Source organism: Temnothorax longispinosus, chromosome 9, assembly GCF_030848805.1.
Source record: "Temnothorax longispinosus isolate EJ_2023e chromosome 9, Tlon_JGU_v1, whole genome shotgun sequence".
Taxonomy (NCBI): Eukaryota; Metazoa; Arthropoda; class Insecta; order Hymenoptera; family Formicidae; genus Temnothorax; species Temnothorax longispinosus.
The window spans coordinates 19,258,175-19,285,401 of NC_092366.1; the positions used below are offsets into that span (position 1 = coordinate 19,258,175).

The 27,227-nt window shown below is 38.4% G+C and overlaps 3 protein-coding genes and 1 long non-coding RNA gene across 9 annotated transcripts; 1 reads left to right on the plus strand and 3 right to left on the minus strand.

Annotated features, from left to right (window-relative positions):
• Positions 1-1,640: 1,640 nt before the first annotated feature.
• On the plus strand, positions 1,641-6,176 carry LOC139819117 (UDP-glucosyltransferase 2). Of its 4 annotated transcripts, none has more exons than XM_071788303.1 (6): positions 1,641-1,725; positions 1,996-2,437; positions 3,594-4,016; positions 4,609-4,840; positions 5,019-5,244; positions 5,514-6,176. In XM_071788303.1, the coding sequence occupies exons 2-6, from the start codon at positions 2,039-2,041 to the stop codon at positions 5,797-5,799; spliced, it is 1,566 nt and encodes a 521-aa protein (XP_071644404.1). In that variant the 5' UTR covers positions 1,641-1,725; positions 1,996-2,038; the 3' UTR covers positions 5,800-6,176. The 4 variants fall into 4 exon arrangements, with proteins under 4 accessions (XP_071644404.1, XP_071644403.1, XP_071644405.1 ...); XM_071788302.1 differs by having other exon boundaries at positions 1,645-1,748; XM_071788304.1 differs by having other exon boundaries at positions 1,705-1,748; positions 2,033-2,437.
• Positions 3,327-4,067, minus strand: LOC139819120 (uncharacterized). Its single transcript, XR_011733603.1, has 2 exons — positions 3,927-4,067; positions 3,327-3,793 (listed from the first exon to the last, which is right to left on the minus strand). It is a non-coding gene; the product is annotated as an uncharacterized lncRNA (long non-coding RNA).
• Scaf (uncharacterized) lies at positions 5,991-24,894 on the minus strand. Of its 3 annotated transcripts, none has more exons than XM_071788298.1 (13): positions 24,691-24,894; positions 23,314-23,529; positions 22,794-23,154; positions 10,632-10,737; positions 10,221-10,352; positions 9,929-10,149; positions 9,450-9,801; positions 9,082-9,290; positions 8,403-8,849; positions 8,075-8,229; positions 7,393-7,673; positions 7,032-7,282; positions 5,991-6,731 (listed from the first exon to the last, which is right to left on the minus strand). In XM_071788298.1, exons 4-13 carry the CDS (start codon positions 10,726-10,728, stop codon positions 6,588-6,590), a joined length of 2,289 nt encoding a protein of 762 aa, XP_071644399.1. In that variant the 5' UTR covers positions 10,729-10,737; positions 22,794-23,154; positions 23,314-23,529; positions 24,691-24,894; the 3' UTR covers positions 5,991-6,587. The 3 variants fall into 3 exon arrangements, with proteins under 3 accessions (XP_071644399.1, XP_071644401.1, XP_071644402.1); XM_071788300.1 differs by having other exon boundaries at positions 24,419-24,894; XM_071788301.1 differs by lacking the exons at positions 22,794-23,154; positions 23,314-23,529; positions 24,691-24,894 and adding an exon at positions 11,135-11,557.
• Positions 24,895-25,876: 982 nt separating this feature from the next.
• On the minus strand, positions 25,877-27,160 carry Magr (Iron-sulfur cluster assembly 1 homolog MagR). The gene is made up of 3 exons (XM_071789590.1): positions 27,006-27,160; positions 26,582-26,635; positions 25,877-26,421 (listed from the first exon to the last, which is right to left on the minus strand). Exons 1-3 carry the CDS (start codon positions 27,087-27,089, stop codon positions 26,167-26,169), a joined length of 393 nt encoding a protein of 130 aa, XP_071645691.1. The 5' UTR covers positions 27,090-27,160; the 3' UTR covers positions 25,877-26,166.
• Positions 27,161-27,227: the final 67 nt, after the last annotated feature.

Consider the following 27,227-nt stretch of genomic DNA (forward strand, 5'->3'; position numbering starts at 1 on the left):
TCTATATGTATACTGTGATTTTATTAACTACTCCACTTTTTATGTTATCGTGTTGTATGTATTAACATGTTTTGAATAAATTATAAATTATCGCAAAACGTTGAAACTCGTTTGCTGACTTAATAATCAGGACGATGTTATTTAAACATCTCGTTAAATAGTAAAAGTTTTTCGATTTGTATAATCCAACGTTACATTTCACTCTATTATACATTATTAGATAATACAGCTTTACAATGGCTTTGTGTGTATAGAATATACATTACATAATCGTATTACAAAAACAAAAGGTGCTAGCTAAAATCAGAAAAGAAGAAATAACTAAACGCTACTTTGTTTTTAATCTAAATAAGTACTAGAGATCTCTTCAGGGACTTGAGGTCGTCACGCGAGAACTCGTTCAACTCTAATCTATCTCGCGTGTCGACTGTTATAGACTTTTTGGGGCGGTTTCTGTCGAATCACCAACTTATATAACGATACATGTAATACTGTTGAAATCTCTAAAGCGTCGTATACAATGGCAGCAGGAGTAATGGATTAAGACGTCTGAGTAAGTTGGTTTTCCAGTATAATAGAGTGTAGAGTAAGGCCATAAGCGAAATGGTTGAATCCCATTTCTTACGTCTTACGGTCTACTCAACCATTTCGCTTACGGTCTTACTCTACGCCCTATTACACCGGAAAACCAGCTTACTCTGACGTCTTATAATCTTAATCCACTATTCCTGCTGCAATTGTAGACGACGCTTAATGTTTCACGTGTCTTTCTATAAATTTCTTACTACAACTATAGAGATTATTATCGTTGAATATAATAATTATATAATTATGTGAAAATATTCTTAATTAAATACAATGTAACATGCTAATTTATACAATGTGATAGCATAAAAAATGAGGTAATTATTTAAAAACAAAACTGCATGTATAAATCATATACATACATGTTAATTTCTGCGCGAAGAGAAGCAAACTAGTATTTTTCCATTCTTATCGCATTATTGTTTGTATAAGTGATTTGGGCAAATAGCGGACGCTATTAAAAGTCGCAATAATTTAAATTGTTTATGATATGGTCCAGCGATGTGATCTCACGTTACATCTCGCTATTATCGATTTTTCGTTTTCATGAGATACACGCATATTAATCACTTAGATATTTTTTCTTGCTCCTGTCCGAGAAATGTAGCAGAAATCACAACTCTTTCCTTTCTGTCGCAATTGCCACGAGATTAGGTAAGATGAAAACTGTTAAAAAGAAAGAGAGAGGAATTATCAGTTGATCCGCTTATTACTTGAACTGTCATTCATTTAGTTGTGAGTTCTTGACTTTGCCAACATCACAGATCACAGGTGACTTTGTGTCCTTAAATTAACGCTTTAAGTTTATGAAAAGAAACGTCACAGAGGAAACATATCATCAGTATTTTTGCTTGTCACTCGCTTGATGACAAAATGACAATTGCAAATGACAATTAAATGTTATCGTACCGGCAGATTACCTAAGATACGACTGATTATTCAGAATGACTGAAATTATTTTATGGCATGGCACGTGTATGAATTTTGTATGAATTCAAACAAATCGGTAGCGTTATATGTCTTTAGATACATGCAATCGTTTTCTATCCCCACTACCCACTATGTGTTACACATATGACTTAAACGATAATACGTACCTAAAATTGTCAGTCTATCATCGTACGCAGCAACATACAGCCGGTAATATGATATAATAATCGGAGGTGTGTGATCTGTTTAGCTTGCAGACGCCTTTACTTAATAACTTATTAAATCAACCAATCAAAAAACTTAACTCAAAATTTAAATATTAATACATCTAAATACTAATTACAAAAAACTAATTATAAATTTGCATTAATCTAAAATATATGTATAAAAACTAGAAGAAATTAGGTACACGAAAATAATAGAATTTTAATATAACTTGAAATTTATCGTTACCTCACATAATTAATTTATTTTTCGTAGGTGCTTTAGACTAAAATTCATATAACAAAACAAACAGGTAAAAATGCGAGTGCTACCAGTGATTTTCTCTTGGTTATTCTGCCTGGCGATTTGCCATGGATATCGTTTGCTCGGACTGTTTCCCTTTCAAGGCAAGAGTCATTTTGTTATGTTCGAGCAACTGATGAAGGGCCTGGCTAGGAAGGGCCATCAGATCGACGTGGTCAGCAAGTTTCCGTTGAAAAAGCCTTATCCGAATTACACCGATATCGTGACGTTGCCAATGCCTGTCCTTCTGGTGAACAATATGACATTTGAATTCATGCAGCAATTGCTCGGTGCAAATCCGACGTATATTGTTGCGACGATGGCAGGAAATGAACTTTGCGAAGATTTAGGACATCCAGCGATAAAAGAGCTGGCGCGGCCAAAGAATCCACCTTACGATGCGGTGCTTATAGAGGTATATGATGAAAAAAAGCCAGATTATCTTCAAATTAATAATCTATAACTATATTTAAAATAAATCATTTTTTTATGATAATGACTATAGGTATGGCTTTAACAAGATTCTACCAACTATTATTATTTTTTCAATTAATTTTTACACTACATTTTGAGATGGAGTAATATTTTGATAAAGAGTAATTATAATAAGATTTGGAACATATAAGATTAATAAAATTTATAATTTTTATTACATTGAATATATAAGATTGAAAAGCAAAGCTACTTACTCAAATTCGCTTTTTAAATCTTTGCTTTGCTTAATCTTAATTAAGAAATATAATTTTCTTATAATCTTTTATCAGGCCAAAATAGCTAACCAATAAAAGCACTAATTGATGTAGTTACAGTTTTAAATTTTTATATATCAATAAAGCAAAATTATCTAATTATTCGAAATTGTAATTACAATAACAGTATATGTCTTGAAAATGCCGAATCTGAACACTCAATATATTTTTAATATCTTCTGAAAGATATTATATTGGAGTCTCGATAATATGCGGAGGGTGCAAAAATTTGCTCAAAATTCAATTATTTGAGAAGATGTTTAAGAATATGTAATATCTATGCTTTGCAAAATCAATAACTTTGTTAGGCGCGCGAACATGCACGTATATCGAGTACGATCTGCAATATTTGTTGTCAATATCTCTATCAATAATATGTAGGACGTAACTTTGCGTAATATTTAAACATCAACAATTTATTTTATCGGACGTTATTCGTACTAATTGCCTTTAGTATTCGTAGTAACTTTATTTCGCGCGAAATTGAACTCCTAATCGTCTAATAAACTACACGAACAAAAGGTCAATAGACATCACGCAATCATGCTTCTGATGTAAGAGAAGATTTTAATAAAAATCCCTTCTGGAATGTTGCAACACACAACATGAACTCATATGACGACATATACCATGACATGTACAAATTATTCTAAATTATTCTAATAAGTGACCATGATCCTCAAAGTGGTGATTATAATCCTTTGTCTTGACATTATTAACACATGTACATATACATTCTTTTATATTCGAGTTTATCTATCAATAAATATTAACAAATAACAATTGTTGCGAGAAATTTTACCATCATATATATCTTCTTAGGTTTTTGGTGCGCACTGTTTCGGTATCATCGCCCATATATTGAAAGTTCCTTTGATTGGGGTCAGCACTACGTCGCTGTATCCATGGCTACCTCCGCTGATCGCTCAACCCGAGAGCCTGGCCTTCGTGCCGAGCAATGTTTTAAGTTTCAACGGCCGCATGAATTTCTGGCAACGTCTGCATAACAGCGTGCGCACGTTCTGCGACAAATGGTATTTCAATTATCTTACGAGACGAGAGCAAGACAGGATAATAAGGGAGCACTTCGGGCCGGACATGCCGGGCGTACGAGAATTGGAAAGGAAGCTGTCGCTGATCCTCATTAACTCTCACATCGCGCTAAATGGGATACAGCCGAAGACACCTGCCGCGGTAGATGTGGGGGGGCTCCACGTCCAGGACGAGGACCAAACGTTGCAGCCAGTAAGTCGGCTCTTACGACTTACGACCCGTTTTCGTGACCGTTTTCACTTTTTCGATGTAGGCGCACGTAGCCCAATGAATCGCGAGCTCGCGTTCGCTACAGCATAATTTAAGTCTTCAAGTTATAACGCTGATGATGACGCTTGTTTGCAAAACGATAGATAATTTTATATGAAAAAAATCAGCATACAGTATGCAAAATGTTTCTTGCAACTTGTGCGTCTCCAAAGGTTAATGCTTATCGCATGCAGTGTCGCGTGTAGAAAGAACTCTAGTTAATAAGAAAAGAAAGTTTAAAAATCTGTAAGATTGAAATTTTGCAGCGTGAAATACTATCGTTCTCTCAATCGCGTTTCTCTCAGTTGCGTAAAAGATATAGATTTACTTTATAGATTGCAGCTTATTTAATAATAAATTATTTGCTTATGGGTGCTATTTGGGTTATCGATTGACCATGACCATGATAACTGCATTAGACTTGATATTTCTTCATCGTTTCACGATATCATAAAATATTTCGCAAATAACGTTTTTCTTAAAAGCGGAAATAAAGAATATAGAATAATTTGAATGGTCGCTGTCTTTCCCGCAGGATTTAGAGAAATGGATGAACGATAGCAAAGACGGTTTCGTCTATTTCACTTTTGGCTCGATGGTGATGATCGAAACGTTTCCACGCGAATTCCTAAGAGTGCTTTACGCCTGCTTAGGTAAAATAACACCCATAAGAGTTTTAATGAAGATACCAAGTCCGGAAAAACTGCCGCCCGGTTTGCCCGAAAACATTCACATGTCACCTTGGTTGCCGCAGATTAAAGTATTGAGTGAGTATCATTCTATCTACTTCATGTCTGTCTATCGCGATATATTGTCTATAAAAATTTTATCAGCAGAGATCCGAAATATTAAAATCGCAAATAATTATAAATTGTCTTTTCTAAAATGAATGAATAAAAATTTGCAAAAATTATAAAACCGTCTAATATGAATGTAATACTGTAGAACATCCTAATATAAGAGCCTTTATCACTCACGGCGGGCTCATGGGAACGCAGGAAGCGATAACGTGCGGGGTCCCCATGATCGGTATACCACTTTTCGCCGATCAGTTCATGAACATCGACGCGTATGTCGCCAGAAACATTGCCTTGCGACTGGACGTTGACACGATTACCGAAAAAAGTATGGACGCAGCCTTAAACGCGATTTTATGGAACCCTCTGTACAGGTAGGCACTAGGCAGATTCTATCTCTCATTTTGCATATTAGCGTAAATTATTATTCAAACAAAAACATACATATACCTGCATACTTGTGTATACTTGAGATTTGTGATAACGTACGTAATCTATTTACGCCTCCCGGCTATTTTTATGCTATAATGCTTGTGTTTAATCATTATCTCGAATTTGCATGTATCTATTCATTTGCATTCGTTGCATTTTGTTATTTTTAATGACAGCTGTCGAATGCATTTTTATAACCCATTTACTTTAGGGAAAGTGCGCGAAACCTGTCCCGACAATTCCTCGATCGACCATTGAATGCTATCGACACCGCTGCTTATTGGATCGAGTACGTCATTAAATACGGCGAGGATTCTCTGCGATCGCCCGCGATGGATCTGACCTGGTGGCAATTGTCTCTCATCGATGTGGTTGGGTTTCTCCTGTTTTGTATAGCAATTGTTGCTGCTATAACGTTATTCATTGCGCGTTTCATGTTAGAGTTGATAAAAGACGGAAATTATAACAGTTTGTCGCATTCAAAAAAGACAAATTAATTGTATTAATTATAGATAAATATATTATACGTTATGCCTTCTATTTATTTATATCTTCGCGAAAGAATTTATTGAAGAAAAAATATAATTATACGTCTCTCTTAAATATATGTATATATAAAGATATTGTTGAGGAATATAAAGAGAGGAGATTTGCATTTTTATTGATGTGTGTGTATAAAACTCTTCGATATTCTCTAACAAATTTATTTATTTATTAAACGTAATATAATTTTTTGACAGATTTCCCGATAGCTTAATCTTACTCGCAAAAGCATACATCGTTTACACGACGTTTCCCATTATGTACAATGTACAGACACATTTATATTATTTTTGTATTATATCAGGCAAATAAATACATTTGCGTCTATAAAGTCTAAGAGTTCATGAATTCTTTTTCATACAATTACTTGGAGTTTTCTTATTTCGGCGCCGAATTGACCTCGATATTGAGCTCTGATGATTTCTGTTCTTATATATGTATCGCGTTTTCCTGTATTATGAAAATTCCGAATAACAATACTCGAAAGCGGAGCGTCAAGTATTTTAGTTTACGTTTAGTATCGGCAATGATTATCTGTGATGCTCACAATCGTCGACGATTGTTCTGATTCTTTCTCGCGACTTGGCATGAAATCGATTAAACGCCACTAATTATATTCTCTGCAGCATTATCGAGTATTATGCGAGCGCGAGTATTATGTCGGCGCTTTCTCGTTCTACCATTCATGAGTATTAAAAAAAATACGCTATATAACAGTATGAATACCATTACACGTTTACCTTTACACCGGTGGCAAATATTCGTTACCCGCTGGTAAGTTACTCTTTCGATAATCGTAACCGTCATCGCTCGAATCTATATCAGGCTCGGATGGATGCATAGTTTGTTTCAGCCAGGTGATGTCGATAGGTGTGAATGTCGCCACCTAAGATAAGCACCAAAGAATCCGTAAATGTCATATAAGATCGATAAATATATCTTATATTTAACGCGTCAACATAAAAATCAAGGATTAAATAAAGCGAATCACAAACGAAGCATATACTAAATGTTATTTGAGAAATGACGAGTCTTTTGTATAATCTCTATGAAATAATGCAATACAATTATAATTTAATGTAATTTTTGAAAACAAAGTTGCAAAATATCTCATTATTATCGAAGTTATTTTAACGTAATGAGATGTATTGTCAAAACTTATATGGCCATGAAATTAGTTTTGTACCTGATTTGTGGGCAAACATCCGGTGTCCTGACTGTAAATCCCAGCGATATGGTAGGCTCCATTGCCGTCGTAACAAGCCATTGGAGAACCGACATCGGCCTGGCACATGTTGTTGCCTTCGTGCGCTTTGCCGCAAATTATATTATGCGCGATATTGATATGGGAGTCCGCATCCAAGACACGATTTTGACAGACGTCACGCGACAAGAGATCCACGTCGATCATATGCATGATGGCACCAGCGTAATGAGCTATAAAATCATACATTTACGTATTTTTGTATATTTATTCAATTCTATCTCTTTATCAAGCATCTTTATAGTTTCTTGAGCGGTGAAAACCTGGAAACACGATACGCTACCTTGCAATATCGACTTGCCCCATCCTGTCACGATACATCGTGAAGTTTCTTGCATTTGATAGTTGTCGGGAAGACATAGCGTGTTGATATGTAAATTAAATGTCGCGGGATGTTCCAAGAGCAACATAGCGGTATCGTTGCTGGGCGATCCCTCCACGTATCCAGGATGATACTTGATCGTTTGTACATTGATGATCTGGAACGGCAGCGGCTCCTCGTGTTCAAGTTCGTAGCCCAATTTCCATTCCCCGAGTTTCACGGACAGTTCACTTGGTGGGAGTCTGAGGGAATTCAAATGCTTTTAATTGCTTAATCAATAAAAAGATTGAATCTGAAGGGCAGACGCATCCATCTGACAAGCAAGAAAATAAGGTTTTCTTGAAGGATGCAATGTTTCTCGATTCTGCCTTTCTGCTAAGTTCGCTCTATACGATTTATATTTCACGGCAAAATTCTATTTATAATTTTATATGTAAATTTATAGAAAACATTCAAAGAATCAAATGCGCACATATCAAAATCAACGCACACTCTAAAGAGATAAGAAATTCTTAATAATAAAATTTTATCTCAAATTTTGCGAATTAATAAATTGTCTAGCCTATATGTGTATATGTTTATGTTCTTCTCAGTTTACAATTGAGAATTACAATACTAATAAATCGTTAAAAATTGGAGTTACCTATTTACGCAACTGGCAGATGTTAGAACGATGTCTGACGATATCAACGCGCCGGAACACAAAATCTTACGTTCTTCCGACCACAAGACCATCGCTTGCCAAGGAATCTCTCCGAATGCCGCGTCGGTATCTCTGAAGCCGGTCGGGCGTTGTCCCTTTTAACGTATAGAAATACAAATAAAATTTCTAATTGCATATAACAAAATCTTTAACTACTCGATATTCTTATTATTACATTAAATACCACAGTTCACAAACGCCTCTAAGCCATAATCACTTCCGCGGAAGCGCGATACCAAGTCAAGAGTAATTTTACTGAGATACTTACGTAGTTTCTCACTCCACACGGGTTGTTGGGCAATTGCAATTCCGGCACGATGGGAAGAGAATTTTGATCGCTTGAAATAGGGTCGTACGGGTTTTCGATGAACGGTACGGGAGTGCTGACCGGAGGCGCTATCGGAACTTGGGTTGAGATCGGTAGCACGCGTTGCGGGATCGCGTCAGAATCGTCCGGTACCAGGGGCACGACGTTCGTAGGCTGCAGCTGCTCGTGAACGGGTGGCTTGACCGGTGGCTTGGGAATCGTCTTGATGGGTGGTTGCGTGACCGGCTTCGGAGGTCGCACTTTCGCGATATTCAAGAACGTCGGGAAGCCCTGCTCGTCGAAGCCGCCGGTATAATTGGCCGGGAGATTGCCTGTCGGCCACGGGTCCACGTAGTTCGGATCGCGGCAACACTTACCGGCCGCCCCGGTCTTGGAGATCCTGCAGCTCTGCGAAACGAAGAATTCGTAATTATGCGATTCAATTGTTCTATTTTTTTTCAATCAAACAATTTATCTTTATTTGACTAAGTGGGACATTTCTATCGTTGACAGAACATCATTACAAACTATGGATAATCTAAAACGCGTGTAATTGTAATATCAACAAGCAAGCGCTTCTAATAATTCCCGTTCGATAAGTAAAACATCTTCTGGCTCAAGTGTCTCTTATGCTACTTACGCTCAACGGAACACGTCGAAGGAGCTGTTTGCTGGTAAGTACAACTGGTTCCGGGGTAATCATTCCCTCTAACGTACAGTACTGCTCTTCTACGCAGAGCAGGGCGGCCGCACATCCCATGTGAACCGTGAATTGGAAGACCGCGGGATTAGAGTTTGCGGAGGCCGGTTTCAACGGAGAGAAGACTGGCTCGCTAGCACTAGTATCGCCTGCAATGATAATTCATATTAATACGTATATTACATGTAGGAACGTAACAAAACAATTTTCTCCAAATTATTTATATAATATTTTAATAGAGGTCCTAATAAAAAAGATCGTGGAAAATGAAGAGATATTGAAGAAGAAGTCGATGTGTCGTCGCATACCTGTTTGATACTGCTCTTGTTGATTCGTACCGGCAGGTATCTGATTGTAATCGATTGGCAACTCTTCGGCCGGCTTTGTATCGTCGCGAGGCTGATTAGCGGGCTCGATCTCGTAACCATTGTCCGATGGTGATTGCAGTTCAGCGTCGTTTCCTAACGGAGGTTTCAGTTCGGTTACGTCCGCCTGATTATTTTCCCCGTAAGGAACGTACTTCTCATCGTTTTCTAGAGTGGGTTCCGGGTACTGATTATCCTTCAGCACCGTATTAATTTGATCGTTATCATACGGTGAATTATCCAAATCGTATCGCACGGTACAACATACTTCATGGCTGAGCTTGCACTCTTGCACCTGCGTGCAAATATTAGAAGATTATTAAGTCTGAATTGCGAAATGTTAAGCTCGATTAATACTAAAATACGAATGCGGGATGACATCGTTAGTAGCGACAAGAAATAATGAAAAAAGACCGTCTCACCTGTCCTGGTCGAATAAAGCCTTGCTTCAAGGGATGCACGTATCCACCGATACACAGACTTTTAGCCACGCAAACTTTATTTTTACCGTTGCAACTGATAGTGAAGCCGTCCACGGCACTAGGGTAAGGCTGCAGCGTTTGATCAGGCTGATATGCGTAGTCGGGATTAAGTTGCTTCTGTGATTCTGACGGAGCACGCGTTTCGTATCCTTCAAACGTATCTGCAACAATCGCGGTATGACGGTATAACGAGCTGTTTTTCTTATTAAGTAAGCGAAGTATAACGTCTTACTTTGCTGCGACTGATCCCAATCAAATTGCGCTTGACCAATTTGTTCCGGGACAATATTCTCTTTGTAGATAGGGTAGACGTTGTTTTGAGCTTGGGAAAGACGATCGTCACCGTACCAGACAAGCTTGTCTTCTGAAATGCGGCATAATTGAAGACAATCGCCGACTTGTTTGAGAAATTACTTTGTATTTTCTTTCATCAATTTTTATACACTTGATTACGGAACAAAGAACTTACAATTAGTAATATAGAAAGAAACGAGATAGTTTCTCGGACTTGATATTTCTCATAGAAAATTGGTAATTAATAATTAAGAAACAATACAAAATCTATTTTTATACACTTTCGGTAGATCGGAAAAAAAGATAAAATATACATCGAATTCCCTGTCTGTATTCTATATATACTCACGTGTCTGCAATTGAGGTGGTAATTCTCCATAGGGAAGTCCACGTGTATGCGTAGCTAACGCTACTATAATTAGTAGCATTTCTAGCGGTGGCCTCATCGTGGAAATCTGGAAGAGAGCAAAGAAAAACAACATTGACTAATAATCTCGAGTTTTGTATAATATAATATAATTTCGCTCGCATAATTATAAACAGAGATTCCATTAACATCAGGTACATGTTTCGCACGACGTCTACGAAGAAAAAAAGAAAAAGAAAAAAAGGAAAGATTTTTAAACACCTCTCGCGGCGATGGCCGCGACTGGTTCTTCTCGCATATCACATATAAACGAGATGTAAAAGTTGTGCAAACTTTTGCAATAATGCTTTGCGCTTTTTTTGCTTTTCTCGACACGCAAGCGGCGCGATGAATTATTTTAAGACCGAGAAGAATGATAGTGCGTGAAGGTATTATATTAAAATTTTATTACACTGCCGCTTTAGCCCGTTTTAGCAACCACTGACCTGAATGTGAGGAACGGAGCGAAACGGCACCAGGATACCTTCTAGCGGAAGATCGCGTCGGGGGATCGTGGCTATAGAAGTTGCATGCTTCTACAGACGATAAACAAGTGGGAACAAGACTTCTCGTAGGAGTAATTCATTCATGGCATATCCGTGATCTTCGGCGAGACACCGGTGAGATATAAATTTACGCGGGGAAAGATTAAGTATTGCAAGTGCGCATAGTTTTTTTTTCTTTTTTCTTTTTTTTTTGCGCATATTTGCACATTTATAATGATCGATACCACCGAAAGAAGATCTGGGGCCTGAGATCTTACGCGAGAAATCATTTAAATGTAACGGCTTCCTTTCCTCTTAATATTTCAGGTTTTTAATGAGAACTCCGTTTCTCCAGTTGGAAGTTAATGACCGAGCCGCAAGATCTGCGTTTTGCGATGCGTGAACCTACAACTAATACATAATTCTAATAATAACAATAATAATAATAATAACAAGTAATCTAAATGTCGCGCCGATGCTATCTCACAATCAGTATCTCTGTGTCACGTGCATCACAATACGTGCAGACAGTCACGAACGATATTCATGTATCGTATAAACGCATATGTCGCATATGCAAACATCTCAAAATAATTATTCACAAATGACATTAGGTTCGTCACGAAATCTGTAGCTGAATAGCGAGATATGATTTTCGATACCACCTTGTATGTTATTTCTAATATTGCGTAAGCACGTGGGATGGACAGATGATATCAATGGCGAGGCGTATGAATAGAGAAACACTTTCATACTCGCCTTTCAGTATCGCCTGGTATTTTCTAACGATGAAATAATCGCGTTCAAGGATCTTCACGCGATCTTTTTGTTATTTGCTTATTTATATGAAAATTATGCACGCGGTATGCCCAAACCGCGTGTATCGTACGGAATATCGACCCTGATTTACATGCCTGTCGCATGTAGGTGCTAACACATCCTCCTATCAATGATGTCATCCTACTGGATTAGGTCAGGTCAGGGTCATAGTCGACAAACGAAATGCCTGTTATATGGCAATGTGAAAACCCAATTCTAGTTAATAAATGTCAAATTTTCTTCATTAATTCTATTTAACTAACCGAACGATCGAAATCTCAAATCTCTTCTATTATACGACAATAGTATAATACACTTCTTCTAAAAACTTGCGAGAATCTTAATCCAAACCTAAGATTCTCTCTCTCATCAATTTCAACGTTAATTCTAATTAAAGGAAGAGACGAAGAGGATCTCGAATTTGCGATTAGACCCAATGCTTCAATCGTGGAAGATAACGTTATATACTGTCACTGACAAGTTACACGTAAAACGAACGTATAATGTTTAGAGATGTCGACAAAGGTTGATTGATATGTATGTGACGTGTGTTACCGGATTGTGCGAACACATCTATCTGTCGCGATCAAATTTTATGAGTCATTCTCGCGTGCATCTCGTCGCAAAAAAAGTCGTCGTGGAATTTAGAATCCACGAAAGAGACGACGCGATGAACTCATTAGGGATTTCCCCCAGTCCCGTACGTTTCCGATGATCTAAGGATTTGCTTTGCAATTCAACGCGTCAACGATTTGCGTGAGAGTGACTCGCGCTCAAATTACACGCTGTCCGTGCCTAACATTATACCGTAAAAAATTCAATACGACACGCTTGTCAAATATGTTAAGTTTATGCGATGTGTGTGTGTGTGTGTGTGTTGTGTGTTTCCTTTGAGATAACTTCCAGAGTTACAATGCCGTAAAAAATGCCTTTTCGTGGGAAACGGAATTGAGAGAGAATCACTTGGGTGAAATCAAATTCCTTTAGTCATCGATATCAGTAATTAATTTTAAAAATGTTTGAATCGCTTTCTACTCCTTTTCACTTTCTATTAGAAAAATAAGTTTTTCAACTCCCACTATAGAACAAAGCGTAGTGTTACTACGCGGCAAGTGTGGAATAGAAAGAGATTCATTTTTAGATATATCTAATATTTATCAAGAAATTAAATGGTTTAGTATTGATTGTCTTAATAATAAGTTTGAAACAAATCTTCTATTATTGTAAGTATTAAAAAAAATACAATAAGATTAATATATTTTCTAACAATTCGAATATTATATAGAAAGGACCTCTATTAAAACTTTACGCGCAACCCTTTAACGCACAAATTAAATTTCATGAAAATTTAAGATGACACATAACGTGGGCGAAATATCTTTATACGTCTTCCGGTCCGTTTCATAAATGTTTATTAGATTTTATTATTTGCAACATTTTTCGCTATTAAAAAAACTCGAATAATCCAGATGTTTGTAATTTTTTTTCTCCAGGCTTTCGCGACGTCTCGCAACAGGAATCTTTGCTTTCCACTTTCGAACCTAAGGTACCGCTTCCCGGTTGTTAAGGCGGCGATAAAAATAATAACGCCGATCGCGAAGGATTAACGGCGCCGGGAGAAAGTGCGAGGTATAGCCGAAACACCGAAAATTCCCGGGGCGTTCGATTTCCATGATAAGCGCCACCGGTGGACACCGGTAGGGACGGACCGTCAAATATTATTTTGCAAATGTATCCTCGTATCGCGCACTTTCACGTATACATTAGTGCTACTACTTTCTCTTTCATTGAATTACACATATTACCCGAGTCCGAGTATCGCACAAATCAGACTTGTCGAATTTCGTGCGTAATCCGGCGACCGTCCGGCGCGGCGGTGTCCTAATGATTCGTGTATGGATTCGAATTGAAATTAAGATCCGGGTACGAGCTCTCTCGTACGTATACATATCTCTTCGTTTAGCACGGAAACCATTTGAAAATTCTTTTTTCTTTTTCCTCTCTTCTTCCCCTACCCCTCCTCCTACTCTCTTTCTCACTCTCTCCCTCTTTCCTTTCTGTTACGGCACACGAAAGCGCATAAATAATCCGCTGATTTTGACGCATTTCATCGAACGTTTTTGTAATGTGGGTGTAATATGCATACAGCGTAAATACTTAAATATTCACGTCCTCATTAATAACACCAACCGCGCCGATCGAATAGCTGCCAAGTAGAAACTTACTTTCGATTTGTCAATCAATAAGTACTTTCACCGATATACCCGTCATCTTGCTATACATATACATAATTAATACAGCCACATAATTAACAGTCGGATATTGATTTGGTTATTTTCTTACGAACATTTACAGCATTACTTATTCAGCTTCAGAAAGAGAGTAACTTATTCCAGGTAATAAAATGCACACATATTCAAATAATTCTATACGTGTGATAAAAAAAAAGGAATAGTCTACTGACCTCTATAATTGTAAGTAATTACTCCATAAAAAGTTGCCTCCAGTTCTAATTGCTAGTTTAATTAGAATTTTATGTCCTTAATTTTTCAACGTCTAGTATATTAGCAAGATTTCCCAATTGTTGCGCGTGTTGCTGCATTTAACGTCCAATAGCTAAAGCTGCAGATCTAAAGCTCTATTAATCTTTGAATGCTCCCTGTTTCTACACTGTGACATTTATAATTATTCTTTTAAGTATATATTATATTTATACTCATAGGAAAACGGGCCAAGAGAGTAGACTTTAACGTGTTCTCGTAAATGGTATAATCGTTTTACGTCGCTATCTAAGTTTCAATAATTTTAAATAAAAGCTCTATCGACCAGAAGGTAACTTAAAAAAAAAATTAAAAAATATATATATATCTATATGTATATATATAAGCTTTCTCAGCCGAGCCTTTCGATCTATTGGGTGAAATGTCAGCGCGATGCGCCTGATATTTTGACTAGCGCCTCATCAATCAAATTCGAATAAAGGGATATCTCTTCTTTTTTCGTAGCGATTAACAAATAGGCGTCTAATGAAGCTATAGTCTGCCCCTCGTTGCGTCAGAGCGAATACTTTGGATTAATGGTACGCCGAAGGAAAAAATATCGGTCGCGAGTATTGTTCGGTTTCCCTGTCCGGTTACTCGTCTATAGTACTATGCGGACATATAATGTTTCTGGGTCGTTTGAATTCCAGGCCGTACGTGCACCTCGCAAAAAAAAAGAAATAAATAAAAAGAAGCGATCCTGTGGCATTCATCGATCTAACTTTCCAAAACGCTTGTCTGATAGCGCGATAGCTCTGTTCGGTAACGACGTTATCCCTCGATCTCGTATCGCGATCTCCTGTAGGTGAAATTCGGCGACAGCCAAGATGATATGATACGCGCAATTGAAAATGCAAAGCACATAAGAAAAAATAAAATACCGCATTCTTTTCTTCACTTTTTTTGTGCAGGAAATGTCTAAATGTCTAATTGCAGTTCTTTATATTCCCACTCTATCGAATTGCGCCAGCAGCAACCGACGTAAATCTCAAATCTCCTTGTTTGATATTATAAAATCGGCAATTTTACACCGAGATTATCATTTAAAAAATCAAGGTGAAGATACATATCAGCCTTAGTTCTGACCAATTCATAGTTCTTATTATACCTAGCTAGATTATTATACTAGATATATACTATACTAGATATATACTATACTAGATATATACTAGAATATAATCATATATTCCGGTGTAAAATCACCATTCCATAATTATCTTTATCACGGTCTTTGGTAAAAAAAAAATTTGCTTACGATCGTTACGTAATACATTTTACAATAACGATCCTTCCGCCCGTCGAAAGGCGACATCACGGAACCCGCGGGAGAGAAATTAAAAATCGGGCGGGCATCACTTCCCGGAAACTCGGACGTTCTCCTCTCACGCCGGAGAATTTGACCTCCTATTACTCTCGCCCAGTATGCATTTTACTTTTGGGAAAGTTCCTGTCGTGGCCGAACGGCTGGCGCGGCGTACGAGAGCGTGTGGGACCCTCGCGGCTGTTTCGGTCCGCTGGAAAGGAGCAAGGTCGCTAAATAATAAGGCGTCTCTCTGATGTCATCCACGCGTGAATTATGAAATCCGTCTTTGCTTGCGCGTCGGCGATTATCAGGATCGAGATATTGTTCCCGCGTGTCGTTGCGGCCGACCGTATAAAAGATGTTCCTCCTTTTAGCCATGAGCGTTGAAGGGGGGGCCTAAATAAGAACCGTATTTCAACATTGAGATCTTAATATCTATAGAATTATTCGCCGGCAAAAATCATAAAGTCCTAAAAGAAAATGAATTATGAGAGAAAAAGGAAAGCCAGTCCGCATGTAGAAACGTTATTTATATAAAATTGGTATACTCGATGGAAAAAATATTACGAAATAATTCCATGATAGTTGAAGATTCTTCATCGCGAGAGTAATAAAAATATTTCAATATATAAATTTATTGATAGATTTCTCTCCTTAATTCGGTAAATTACATCACTCGGTCTATACTTGGTATAAAAAATAAATAAAGCTCTCGATTTATCTTCAAAAAAGAGGAACATCAATCCGGTATAATGCAAAGACGAAGCGAGGGTGGGCGTGCCTTGATCGAATCGTCGTCGAGTCTCCTCTAGCTTTTCACTCGATTAAACTGATCGACCTCATAATTAAGTTAACTTTCGCCAGTTATTTGCATTCCACGATTCGATGGCGGGCCACAATCCCGTCAGGCCCGGTCCACCCGCGAAATGTAAAACGAGAAAGCAATCAAGGATGGCCGCGTCCCTGTCGATTGGTCCCCGCGTGTGCGTGCCCGTCTCTCTCCGGGTCCGGCTCAATTATATCTCCGCGTGGCGTCGGCGCGATCCCCAGGAATATACCGGGCTTACGAAATATCGAACGCATCCGTGACACTGTCCGATGATGCCTTGGCGCCGCGCCAAAGCTCGTCAAGATTACATAAACAAGTCGGAGAGTTCAAAGGTCTGGATTCTTCGGCGGCGCGACGCGACGCGACGCGACGTCACGTTGCTTTCGCGCATCTTTTGGGACACCCCGACAATCTACCTCATCGCTTAATTCCATTTATGATTCTCGATACTGACAGATGTAACAGCAACGAGGCTGTTCTGACAATTATATGCTAAGATAATTTACATTTGATCGCTCGCAATCAAACTTAGCTTCTAATCAATTGTTGTATAGAACAACGGTACGATATACCGACAATATACGAGTGTCATTTAGTGAGAACAAGCGTTACATTTTTTCCTTAATTAACCGAGCGAGAGAGCAAGTAAAGCGACAGATCTCAGATCCGTGTGTGAGTGTGTGTGTGTAAAGTCTGCCGATTTTAAATGACCACGGCTACTGCTCCGTAAGCGTGTTAGCGAGTAGAGTGAACTGACTCCAAAGAAATCGGCCAGCGTCAGTCTCATTTTTACCCGACACTTTCACGCGTTACCAATATCTTCTCGCGTGCGAGGATGATGATGTAACAGAATCCTGTTCTGGATCGCGATAATAGATCGATTAGTTATTCCATCTCTTCGCATTTCTCCACGGAATTTTAACGCGCGGATAGAACCGGAAAAAATTGGTGTTCCCAGGCGTCCTTCCCTTCGCTTGAAACTGTAACTGATCGGGCCTTAGACTTGTCATCTTGGTGATATTTGAATATGAATATTCTCGTCGGTTTTCGCCATAACTCGTATTTCCACGCATTAACCTTCTGCGTATCCCCGTGACATGGATTCTATTCACAGTCCCAAGGCGCGTTGCGCCATCCCGAGCAAGATGGGCAAAGGTGATGCGTAGATTCGTAGCAGAGCGACCCGTGCGTCGTAAAATGTCCGTCCGAATATTATATGAGAATGTTTTCATCTTGCAAGAGAAATCGGTAATTACGTTTACTAACGAAATCAAGTCGCCATTGACCCCTTTCGGACCACAGATGCTGTTTGACACGCGTGAGGCTTAATATTTCGCATATTTAACATTTAATATTTCATTAATGAAATGACCCTACCGGGGTCAAAACACCTGGGTACTTCCCTACCACTGCTATACAAATTTGCAAAAAGACAAGACTCTCTTTTTCAGAGAGAATGTAAATTGCATCTGATAATTCAGTTTATACATATATATATATATATATATATATATATATATATATGTATAAACTGAATTATTATATATATATATATATATATATGTATATGTATAAATATAAATTATACATCTATCGAGTAACGTATCTAGCTAATGATACTATTAAATATTATTAAATACCCTCTTTGGTTTTGTTCAATCATAGTTTTATTAATCCGGATGTATTTCGGATGTAATGTATCGGATTTCGTAATTTGTCGGATGATTTGTATGGCATTGATGAATAAGATAAGAATAAATAGAACTACATCTTCGCGGCGGATAATTAAAACAGGTGATACATATAAAATGCATTAAGATTGCTAAGAGACTAATTATATTTGCGACTATTAAATTAGATCTTTTCCGAACATGCATGGCTGATCGCACCGATAAAAACGTTTAAAAATATGGCGCCTTGAAATTGACTAATTGCGAGATACGCATGGTAATAGCTAATTGCGCGAATCGCACGGCAAGGGTCAGCAACGTGGGCCAAAACGTGGGGAAACGCTCATGGCCCTGCCCCCACCGCCAGTCGAGGGGTCGAGCCTTATTTTCGTGTCAGTTTCCCACGAGGGATAATGTACGATTAATTACCCTCGAGGCGCCTCAAGTAGGAAATTACATCGGGAGGCCTTGAGAAGCCGGCCTCCTTCGAACAACGACACAGGATATTAATTCGCGAAGAGAGACGAGTGAGGGAGCAAGGTCGTGTCCATCATCTGGACGTTCTCCGATCTCTCAGCCTCGACTTTTGACGATTCCCTCTTTCAAGTAGTTTCCGGTAACGCCCGTTCGGATTGCAAAACATTGAAATAACAGCCAAACACGTAACCCGTGAACCGGCCTTTCCCCGTACGTGGAAAAAGAGCGTGCATCATAGCTGCGCGACACGTCCGCGCTAAGGAATGCGAAAAGTTTTACGATATATACAATACACAACTGATTTATTTCGCATTACCATAACGGGCCACCTACGCGCATCGGTATCTTCGATCGCGACGTCAGACAGGTAATGAAGAAGAGCTGCGGGTTGAATTTTTGGTAAGAAAAGAACGCGCACCATCCCGTTGAAATAGCGACGTACCGTTGAAACGAAGCGACTCAATCGTTATGAAACGATCGTATATCTGTTATGCATTCCCGATGAATTTACGAGGCCAAGGAATTAAATTAAATACGGGCGACACGTTGCGTCATATTGGAGAATTATTATTATTAATAATTTGCAAATTGGCAAATAATTCCCGGCAGAATACCTTTCCGCTAAGTGGAAATCCGAAATCCACCTTTCTGCGTAATGCTCTCCAAATCCTGATGTAAACAGCTGATGTAAATCCCGCGTAATGAGAAAGTAATGTTAATTTTTTTCATTGCATTATTAGTGCAGAACTGCCGAATAGTCATCTCGTTTGTTTCTTTGTGTCAAAATTTCCGATATTAGACAAACAAAACTTACTTTCTTAAGTAACTAAAAGTGGTTCCTCAATTAATTCCAGGTCAAGTTTAGTTTAGCGGAAATCTTATTTTAATCTTTCTCTTTCGCTAGAGGGTAATTATCCAATAAACCAATGTTGAAAGGTAGAAAGACCGCTGATTGAAACGCGTGTAGCACGTAGCAGACCACTGATAAGTATTTGCACACTCTCTGCAAATATTAACTTAATTTAATTTAATTTTTTTTATGTATTAAAACGGATACGTTGATGAATTTTTTTAATATTCTCACGCAATACAGAATTACGATCGCTGGCGACGAAAAGTCGTGTGTCCGCCGTTAGGTATCGGTCTGCTCCAAAATTACCGGAATGTCGGAATGTAGGGCGTTAGAGATTTAAGTTAAGTGCCGCTTTTCCTTTCTCCAGTCGCCTGTGCGACGTTTTCGAAAGACGGAAGACGAGAGTCCCTTCGAGATAAATTACAATTAAATACGGCCCACATTTTGCCGGCGACTCTCCAATTAATCAATAATATTTTCTCGACCGCAACGTGCAATAACAGTGTACTCTCGGCAGCGAAGAAAAAAAGGCGTGCGCCAAGATTAATGCGTTTCATCAATAAAAATTAATGGCCGCCATGAGGGAGCGCGTATGTGAGCGGCGTGTCTAAAAATACCCCAAGAAAACGAGTTCCGCTCCTTCCGCGTGCACGCGAAATTCGATAAGTATTGAGGAAGAGTTGCGACCTCCCTTTGGCATTCTAATTTTAGTAGATTAATAAAAACGGACAATTTTATGGCCCTTGCCTGGACGCGTCCGAGCCGCCGGAAGGCTCTTTGATATTGTGAAGGCTACTCGACTAGAATGACCTGAGATTAGATGATACGGCGCGGCGGGCGCGTTTATTGTATGAATTTTCGATAAATTTTCAAATCACGCGTTGCGACTTATCTACTAGTCGCTGTTTACAGCGGAGGAAATTGTCTATTTGCCTTTTGTCTGCTTCTTTCGTAGCACGAATAATTAATTTAACGCGGACGCAAAAAGCGCGCGTTAGATTTGTGAAACAGAATATAAGAAAGAGTCTCGTGGCACAAAACCCATTTCAAGGGTCTGACCGCCCTCTGCGCGCTTTCGTCCGTCAAAAATGTCAAAATTGTTTCAAAATCCTAATGCTAATCTCTCAAATATGTAGACGACTATGTCCGCCGTAGGTCCTCCTCGTAATTTATAAAAGTTATAATATGTCGAGAAAAGAATACATTTGTAGTCTGAGAAGAATGCGATTGTGAGATAACGGTCAATAAGATTCTCCTTTGGAGCCTTGAATCGGCTCCCGAGTCCCAAAAACTTGAATCATCCGTGCCAGGTTTTTTGCACCGTACCATCATCTTCACTGTAATTGACCATTTTTTTAACGCGTGTCTCTAGGTTGATTGTTTGGGCACAAGTGGGATTAGGTAATTCCGAATGGGCCTGATGGAATCGATTTCAAAGTGTTCCCCTCGAGTGTGAATATTCAGACGAATATACGTCGCTCTCGTCGACAAATAACGAAAAATCGTTCCGATAACTAAAATATTCACGACGGTCATATACTTTGGAAAGTGTTATTTATCTCATTTTATGTACGCTCTCGAAGAACCGCCTTCTCTCCTCAAGAATGCGTAAAACGCGTGTATAACATTTCGTAAAATCTGACTGGAAATATCAGGACAGGCATTATACGTCATACGTCATACGTCATATGTCTTAAGTCCCAAATTCGTTCGAGTTCATCGAGCGTGCCTGAGAAAAGAAGAACAACATGGTTGGAATCCATGATTATTTTTAGTGGGTCCGCCAGTCGCGTGAAGAGCACGAGCGGATGACGATAAATGTAAACTGTAAATGTAGATTAGGCAAGTTTTGCATAGAGATCGAGTTTGGATCGAAGACAGTTTGGAAATCTGATTAAATTGGCCACAATCTTTTTACTTTTCCAATGCCGTATTTATAATTTGAGCCTTAAGATTCTCGCCAAGGAAGTTTCGACTCGTTTAAATTTCACAAGGAACACGTGTCTTCGTGACGTAAAATTGTTCACCGAATATCCTGTACAGATAAAAAACGTGACGTCGCGTCGCGTCGCGATAGCCGTCGACTTTCAACCCGTTAAACGATAGCAATAATGATTCACAAATTACGTCAGATCCCACACGGCAATTTGGCGGGATAAAAAGAGGATATCGGGTAAAAATAATCTCTCGGGTAATCTCGGGATAAGATCGTAAGAAGAGCCCAGGCAACCTTGCGTAGGCAATTAAGTTACAATGTGGAAGTAACCTTTGCAAAATTATGTGGCAATTTTAATTGGACTTAATTAAATATAGGTACTATATGAACACGTCGCGACGTAATTATGCGATTTAAAATCGCTTCCAAGTTATTTTTGGGCGAACAGCTGCAAAGAATCAATCTATGTTCTTTTGCCGAAGATTTCACAACATTAATTCGTAATTTTTACAGCATCGAACAGAAAGTGCTAATTCTCTTGTACTTAAAATTTATTACTAATTGTTTTCGTATAATTAATATTGATCTTCATGCAAGACTGCACTGCTTCGTGTCGCATATATCTATATAAGTCTTTTTTATTCATACGGTATATTGAACACAGATAGACAAAATAAAATATGTAATTCAAGAAGATATACAAATTTAATTAAAGCAATATATTTTTTTGTTTTTCAATTAAAAATGCAGATTTCATTTAAATTAAAATAGTTTTTCGCGTCATGAAAATTTGATCGTTAACACAAATCTCTGCACAAATTGATTAAAATTAAACAAACGTCGCTGAAGAAATATCTGCTGCAAGTTGAAGATATTGGAGCGCGGCGCAGGTCGGTATAATCTCGACAAACTTGGCTACTACGAACGATCTCTGCTTCACTCGCGGACAATTAAAACGCGACAGTTGACACGCAGGTGTACCGAGAAAGTGTTTTTCGATGTCTACAGCATCCGGTGTCGAGCTTGTCGAAACGTTTACCGGTTTCGGTACTTGGATACTTGGAGTACCTGGAGTACCTCGCAATGACTTTGCAGCCTACAAAACAGCTTTGCGGCGGCGCGATAAGTACGATGAGGCGCGAGTTACTCGCGTACCCTCGTGCTCGACAAATAAACCGAATGCGTGTACTTACTTAATGTGTATCCTCCCGCGGAGTGTGTAACGCGCGTGTCGCTTAAAAGAAAGTCAATATAACTGGCGTTGGTTTCGTATCCCTTCTTCTCTTATACCATCCTCCGGATCTGGCCAGTACCCCCCTACCATTTTGGTGCGCGGATCGTCGCTGTCCTTCGATATCCTATGCCGGTCAGCACATCACATTGATTCCTCTCGGTCCATCTGAGATGCCTCACCAATTTTATTCCCAGCACTCTCGCCCGCAACCGCGGACGAGATAAACGCGCGCACACATTATTCACGTATCTTGAATATCGTTGAATGCGTTTTGGGGTGTTCGCGGTAACGGTCATTCATCTGGCGAACGGAAATCTTCGCTAAAAATTAAAAAAAACAGGAATAAAAACAATATTAAACTTAAAAACAATTGAACGCGATGGTTCTTTTAATGGTTCAAGTACCGAAATTGAAGCTTGAAGTCATAATAATAATAATAATAATGATGATGGATGATGATTTAAATAAGTATCACTTACAATTAACACCGATGCGCCAACACTTGTTATCATTGCGAATGCTTGGAGCGCACTACCACAACGTGAAGATTTTATTCCCAACATCGACATATCGTTAAGGAAAAGTCGTTCCATCGTTCGGTGACGAATATCACATCAAACGCACACGCCGTCATCCGTCTCATCTAATTATATCCTGTTTTTTAGCGCATCCGGCGTACTCTCCTAGGCTGCTTCCTGAAAGCATTGCATCTCGCTTGCATCATATATATATTTTACGAACCGAGACTTCTCGGTAACGATACACGTACGTCGTGCTACCTTGTATCGCGAATGTGCTAGAATGCTAGATAATGATCTCGATATATATGTAATAATTCTCAATAATGATCTCAATAATAAAAAAAAAAACACGAAAATTATGACACTATAATCCACATACATACACCAACACTATTACGTCAAACAGAATGAATACGAATCGACTGAATCATGCAACTTTTTCTATGACGAGTCCGAGAGCGATGAGTCAATTATCGATTTTATATTATATATATGCGATTGAAAATACTAGGAATTATATTAGCAAAGCTTTAGAAGATATAAAGGTCTTGAACTCGTTTGAGACAATCTATAATTTATGCCAGGTCTCAGGACTAGTTTGTATTTGTAACTTCGCATGTCGTGCATTTATGTGTATAGGTATCTTAATTAATATACCTATATTTTGTCTTGTATTTATATATACACATATATATATATTTTTTACATATTACGTATTTATAGGTATTTTTAATATGTGTATTATTTTATATTATGTGTATTTCTGATTCTTAAAATATTTTTCTGCGTTACACGCAGTAAATTGTAAATGGGATTCCGTTTAAATTAAGAAATGTAACTGTTCGTTCAACTTTTGAAGCGGAATGCGGACATTGCGGATGCCCTAGACGGCCTAGACCTAGATCACCCTGGACTGTCGAAAAAATGTGAGTATATAAAAGAAAATGCGGACTGTGGAGATGGCTATGTAATTAATTCCGCAATATATAGGATTACTTATCTATGCGAGAAAGGTGTCAGATAAATTTTGGCGGGTCCATATCAAAAGAGATCTTAAACTCACGAGAGCCGCAAGTAATTCAGTAAGGTATGGCGATCGTGATAATAACGTTATCATCGTGAAAATCACGATTTCATAAGTTGTATCGTCGTAAATGTCACACATTTAGGCACAGGGCACAGGCTCCGAGGCTTCACGATCACGGCAGACGGCAGGATGATCCGGGTGACCCTACACCTACACCCCACTCTCGCAATGAGTCGGCGTTGTAAAAAAGAAAAAGAAAAATTGAAGAATAAAACCGAATCTAAATATGTATGTATGTAGGTACGTACGTACGTAGGCGGACATCGGAATATCGGCTCCGCCTCGCCGGCATCTCCAGAATTTCCTTGCAGGGAACTCGGTTAACGCGGTTAATTAACAATTGGCCATACGTCACCTTCTATCTACGACACCGACATCAACACCGACGCGTCTCGTCATCGCCACTCTCGCCGTCTCACCTCTCACCTCTCACCACCACTCACCGCGTATTAAAATATCACGCTTTTCATAAATATTAAAAATTACTCGTATCGGACGTATCATATCCTCGTAACTAAGGTAGACAGAGATAGAGCCTCTGGCCCTAGAAGACACTAGACAGAGCAAGACAGAGTTTGGCAATCTCCTACTAGACCTCTTGGTTCAAATTAGCAGGAATACACAATGACGTAACCAATCGCAATGCAAAGAGATCGTAAATACGCGCGGTTTATGCTAACGAAAACATTTTACATTTTTTAGGGCCGGTTGTTTCAAATTTATTGATAAACCAACTAATAGTTAAATCATATGTCTATCCTTGTTTTATTTAAAACAAAAACAAAGACACATATATGATTTAACTATTAGTTAGTTTACTATTAGTTAGTTTAAATAGATTGGAACAACCGGCCCTTAGGGCTTTAGGGCTTTAGGCGAAGTACCGTATCGTCCGTATCAAGGACGTACCGTTCACCGTTCTATCGTTAATCGTTACATCAAGACAAGTTAGAAGGTTTTAAACTATATGTTGATGACGTACACAAGCACAAGATATAGCTCGTGCAAAAATCGAAGATTTGTGTATTCTGGAAAATATCGAGAATCAAACAAATTGACCAAGTTTAATTATTCCCAGAAATGCCTTACAAAACTTCTGACAGTTTTGATACATTTGTAATAATTTTACGACGAGATATATTGTATTACCAGAGAAGTGTATCATGGTTTCGTTTCAAGTGGAACGCCTTTCGAATTAGCTGTAATTTTTATTTTAAAATAAAATTGAGAAAAATCTGAGCGACAGAAAATACACTGTTTATCCTCCCTCATGTGTTATTACTATTAAACATGAATATCTAATTTTTTCTATCAAATATAAGCTTTACGCGGATTTTTTACTATATACATGCATTTGGTTGACTACGAGAAATGATATAAAATAAATTCAAAATTTATATACAAACGCAAAGTTTCTTGAAAGCAAACAGCACATTTTTCTCAGCTAAAAATTATATATTTTGTACATGTACATTACGTGCACTTAATAACAGTAGATGGCAAAATATATACAAACTTACAGAAATTGATAAATTAAATCTTGGCGATTGTCACATGTATCTGTTTTACGTCGTAGACTCAGTCCTTTGACTGTGAGATGAGACAGAAATATGCTGTCATATATCACAAGACATTTTAAAGATTCTAAACTCTTATCTAACTAGAGATTACATGTCACGTAGAACTAAACTGATAAATATGTAATGTGTCATATGAAATTTTTACTACACTGAAAAACTTTCTCCACATCCACATGTCCCTTTAATATTTGGATTATTAAATACAAATTCGGAGCTTAATTTGTTCTCAGTGTAATCCATTTCTGTTCCAAGAAGAGACAGCTGTGCCTTTCGATCGATGAATATACGAACGCCATCCTGAACTACTTCCTCGTCAAGCTTGGACTTTTCTTTCGCATAGTTTAGGGTATAGCTCAAACCGTTGCATCCCCGTTGCTGTACTCCAACCTTAAGACCGATCTACAAATTAAATGTACGTAATTATCTTTAAAATTCTAATAAGCATTCTTGCTTAAAAAGCTTGTCATTTAAATTTTTCTGTTGTTCTAATTATAAAAATTATACATTTCTCGATTACTGTTACACAATTCAGATCTTGTACACTTATATATGCACTTACATATTCACTCTTATCTTTCAAAATATCCTTAATCTTCTTTACAGCGTTGGGTGTCTAAAACGTAAACGTGAGTGTTTTCCTCATCAGTAATTACATGTAATGTAAATGTATCCTTGAAAATAAGGTTAGAATTTATTGACATGTCGCAACGTTACGAAATAGAGTACAAACAATTACGCAATAAACAAGAATCAAAGTGCGTCGCAAAATCTGTTTTATTTTATAAATAAATGCGACGGTAATTGTCAAGCCAATTCATTTGAAGGTATATCCCGTATTATTTTTCTCCGAGTTCACTCATCTTCGTTTTAACTTCGTTTTACCGCGAATACGAGAATCGAACGAGCGCGGCGGTTGCTTTTGGAAAAAAGAAAAAAAAATGCAGAAAACGGTAATGCGGGACTGTAAATAATAACACGCTAACCAAGGTGAGCGCGGCGCGAGTCGGGAAAATTTTCCTTCCCTTCACAGCTCGTATTGTGGCGGACGCCACAATGGAGGATGCCATCTTTAAGTGTGCAAGTGCAACAAGGAGCCAGGCCAGCTCCTGCCAGCTGATCGGTGTCACGTGTCATGTGTCACGTGTCACGTGTCACGTGCGACGTGTGACGTGCGAGTGTATAAAAGCGCATCCGCAATATCCGAT

Bases quoted from the DNA above. Each gene is read 5' to 3' on its own strand.
- LOC139819117 (XM_071788303.1), top strand. From the start codon at position 2,039: ATGCGAGTGCTACCAGTGATTTTCTCTTGGTTATTCTGCCTGGCGATT. The intron at 4,841-5,018 runs GTGAGTATCATT...GTAATACTGTAG, and splicing joins GCCGCAGATTAAAGTATTGA to AACATCCTAATATAAGAGCC. The intron at 5,245-5,513 runs GTAGGCACTAGG...CATTTACTTTAG, and splicing joins TTATGGAACCCTCTGTACAG to GGAAAGTGCGCGAAACCTGT.
- Scaf (XM_071788298.1), bottom strand. From the start codon at position 10,728: ATGAGGCCACCGCTAGAAATGCTACTAATTATAGTAGCGTTAGCTACG. The intron at 10,150-10,220 runs GTAAGACGTTAT...CGATTGTTGCAG, and splicing joins TTGGGATCAGTCGCAGCAAA to ATACGTTTGAAGGATACGAA. The intron at 9,291-9,449 runs GTATGCGACGAC...TTATCATTGCAG, and splicing joins ACAAGAGCAGTATCAAACAG to GCGATACTAGTGCTAGCGAG.
- Magr (XM_071789590.1), bottom strand. From the start codon at position 27,089: ATGGCATCCTCCATTGTGGCGTCCGCCACAATACGAGCTGTGAAGGGA. The intron at 26,636-27,005 runs GTTAGCGTGTTA...TTTACGTTTTAG, and splicing joins CTCGCGCCGCGCTCACCTTG to ACACCCAACGCTGTAAAGAA. The intron at 26,422-26,581 runs GTAAGTGCATAT...TTTAATTTGTAG, and splicing joins TGAAAGATAAGAGTGAATAT to ATCGGTCTTAAGGTTGGAGT.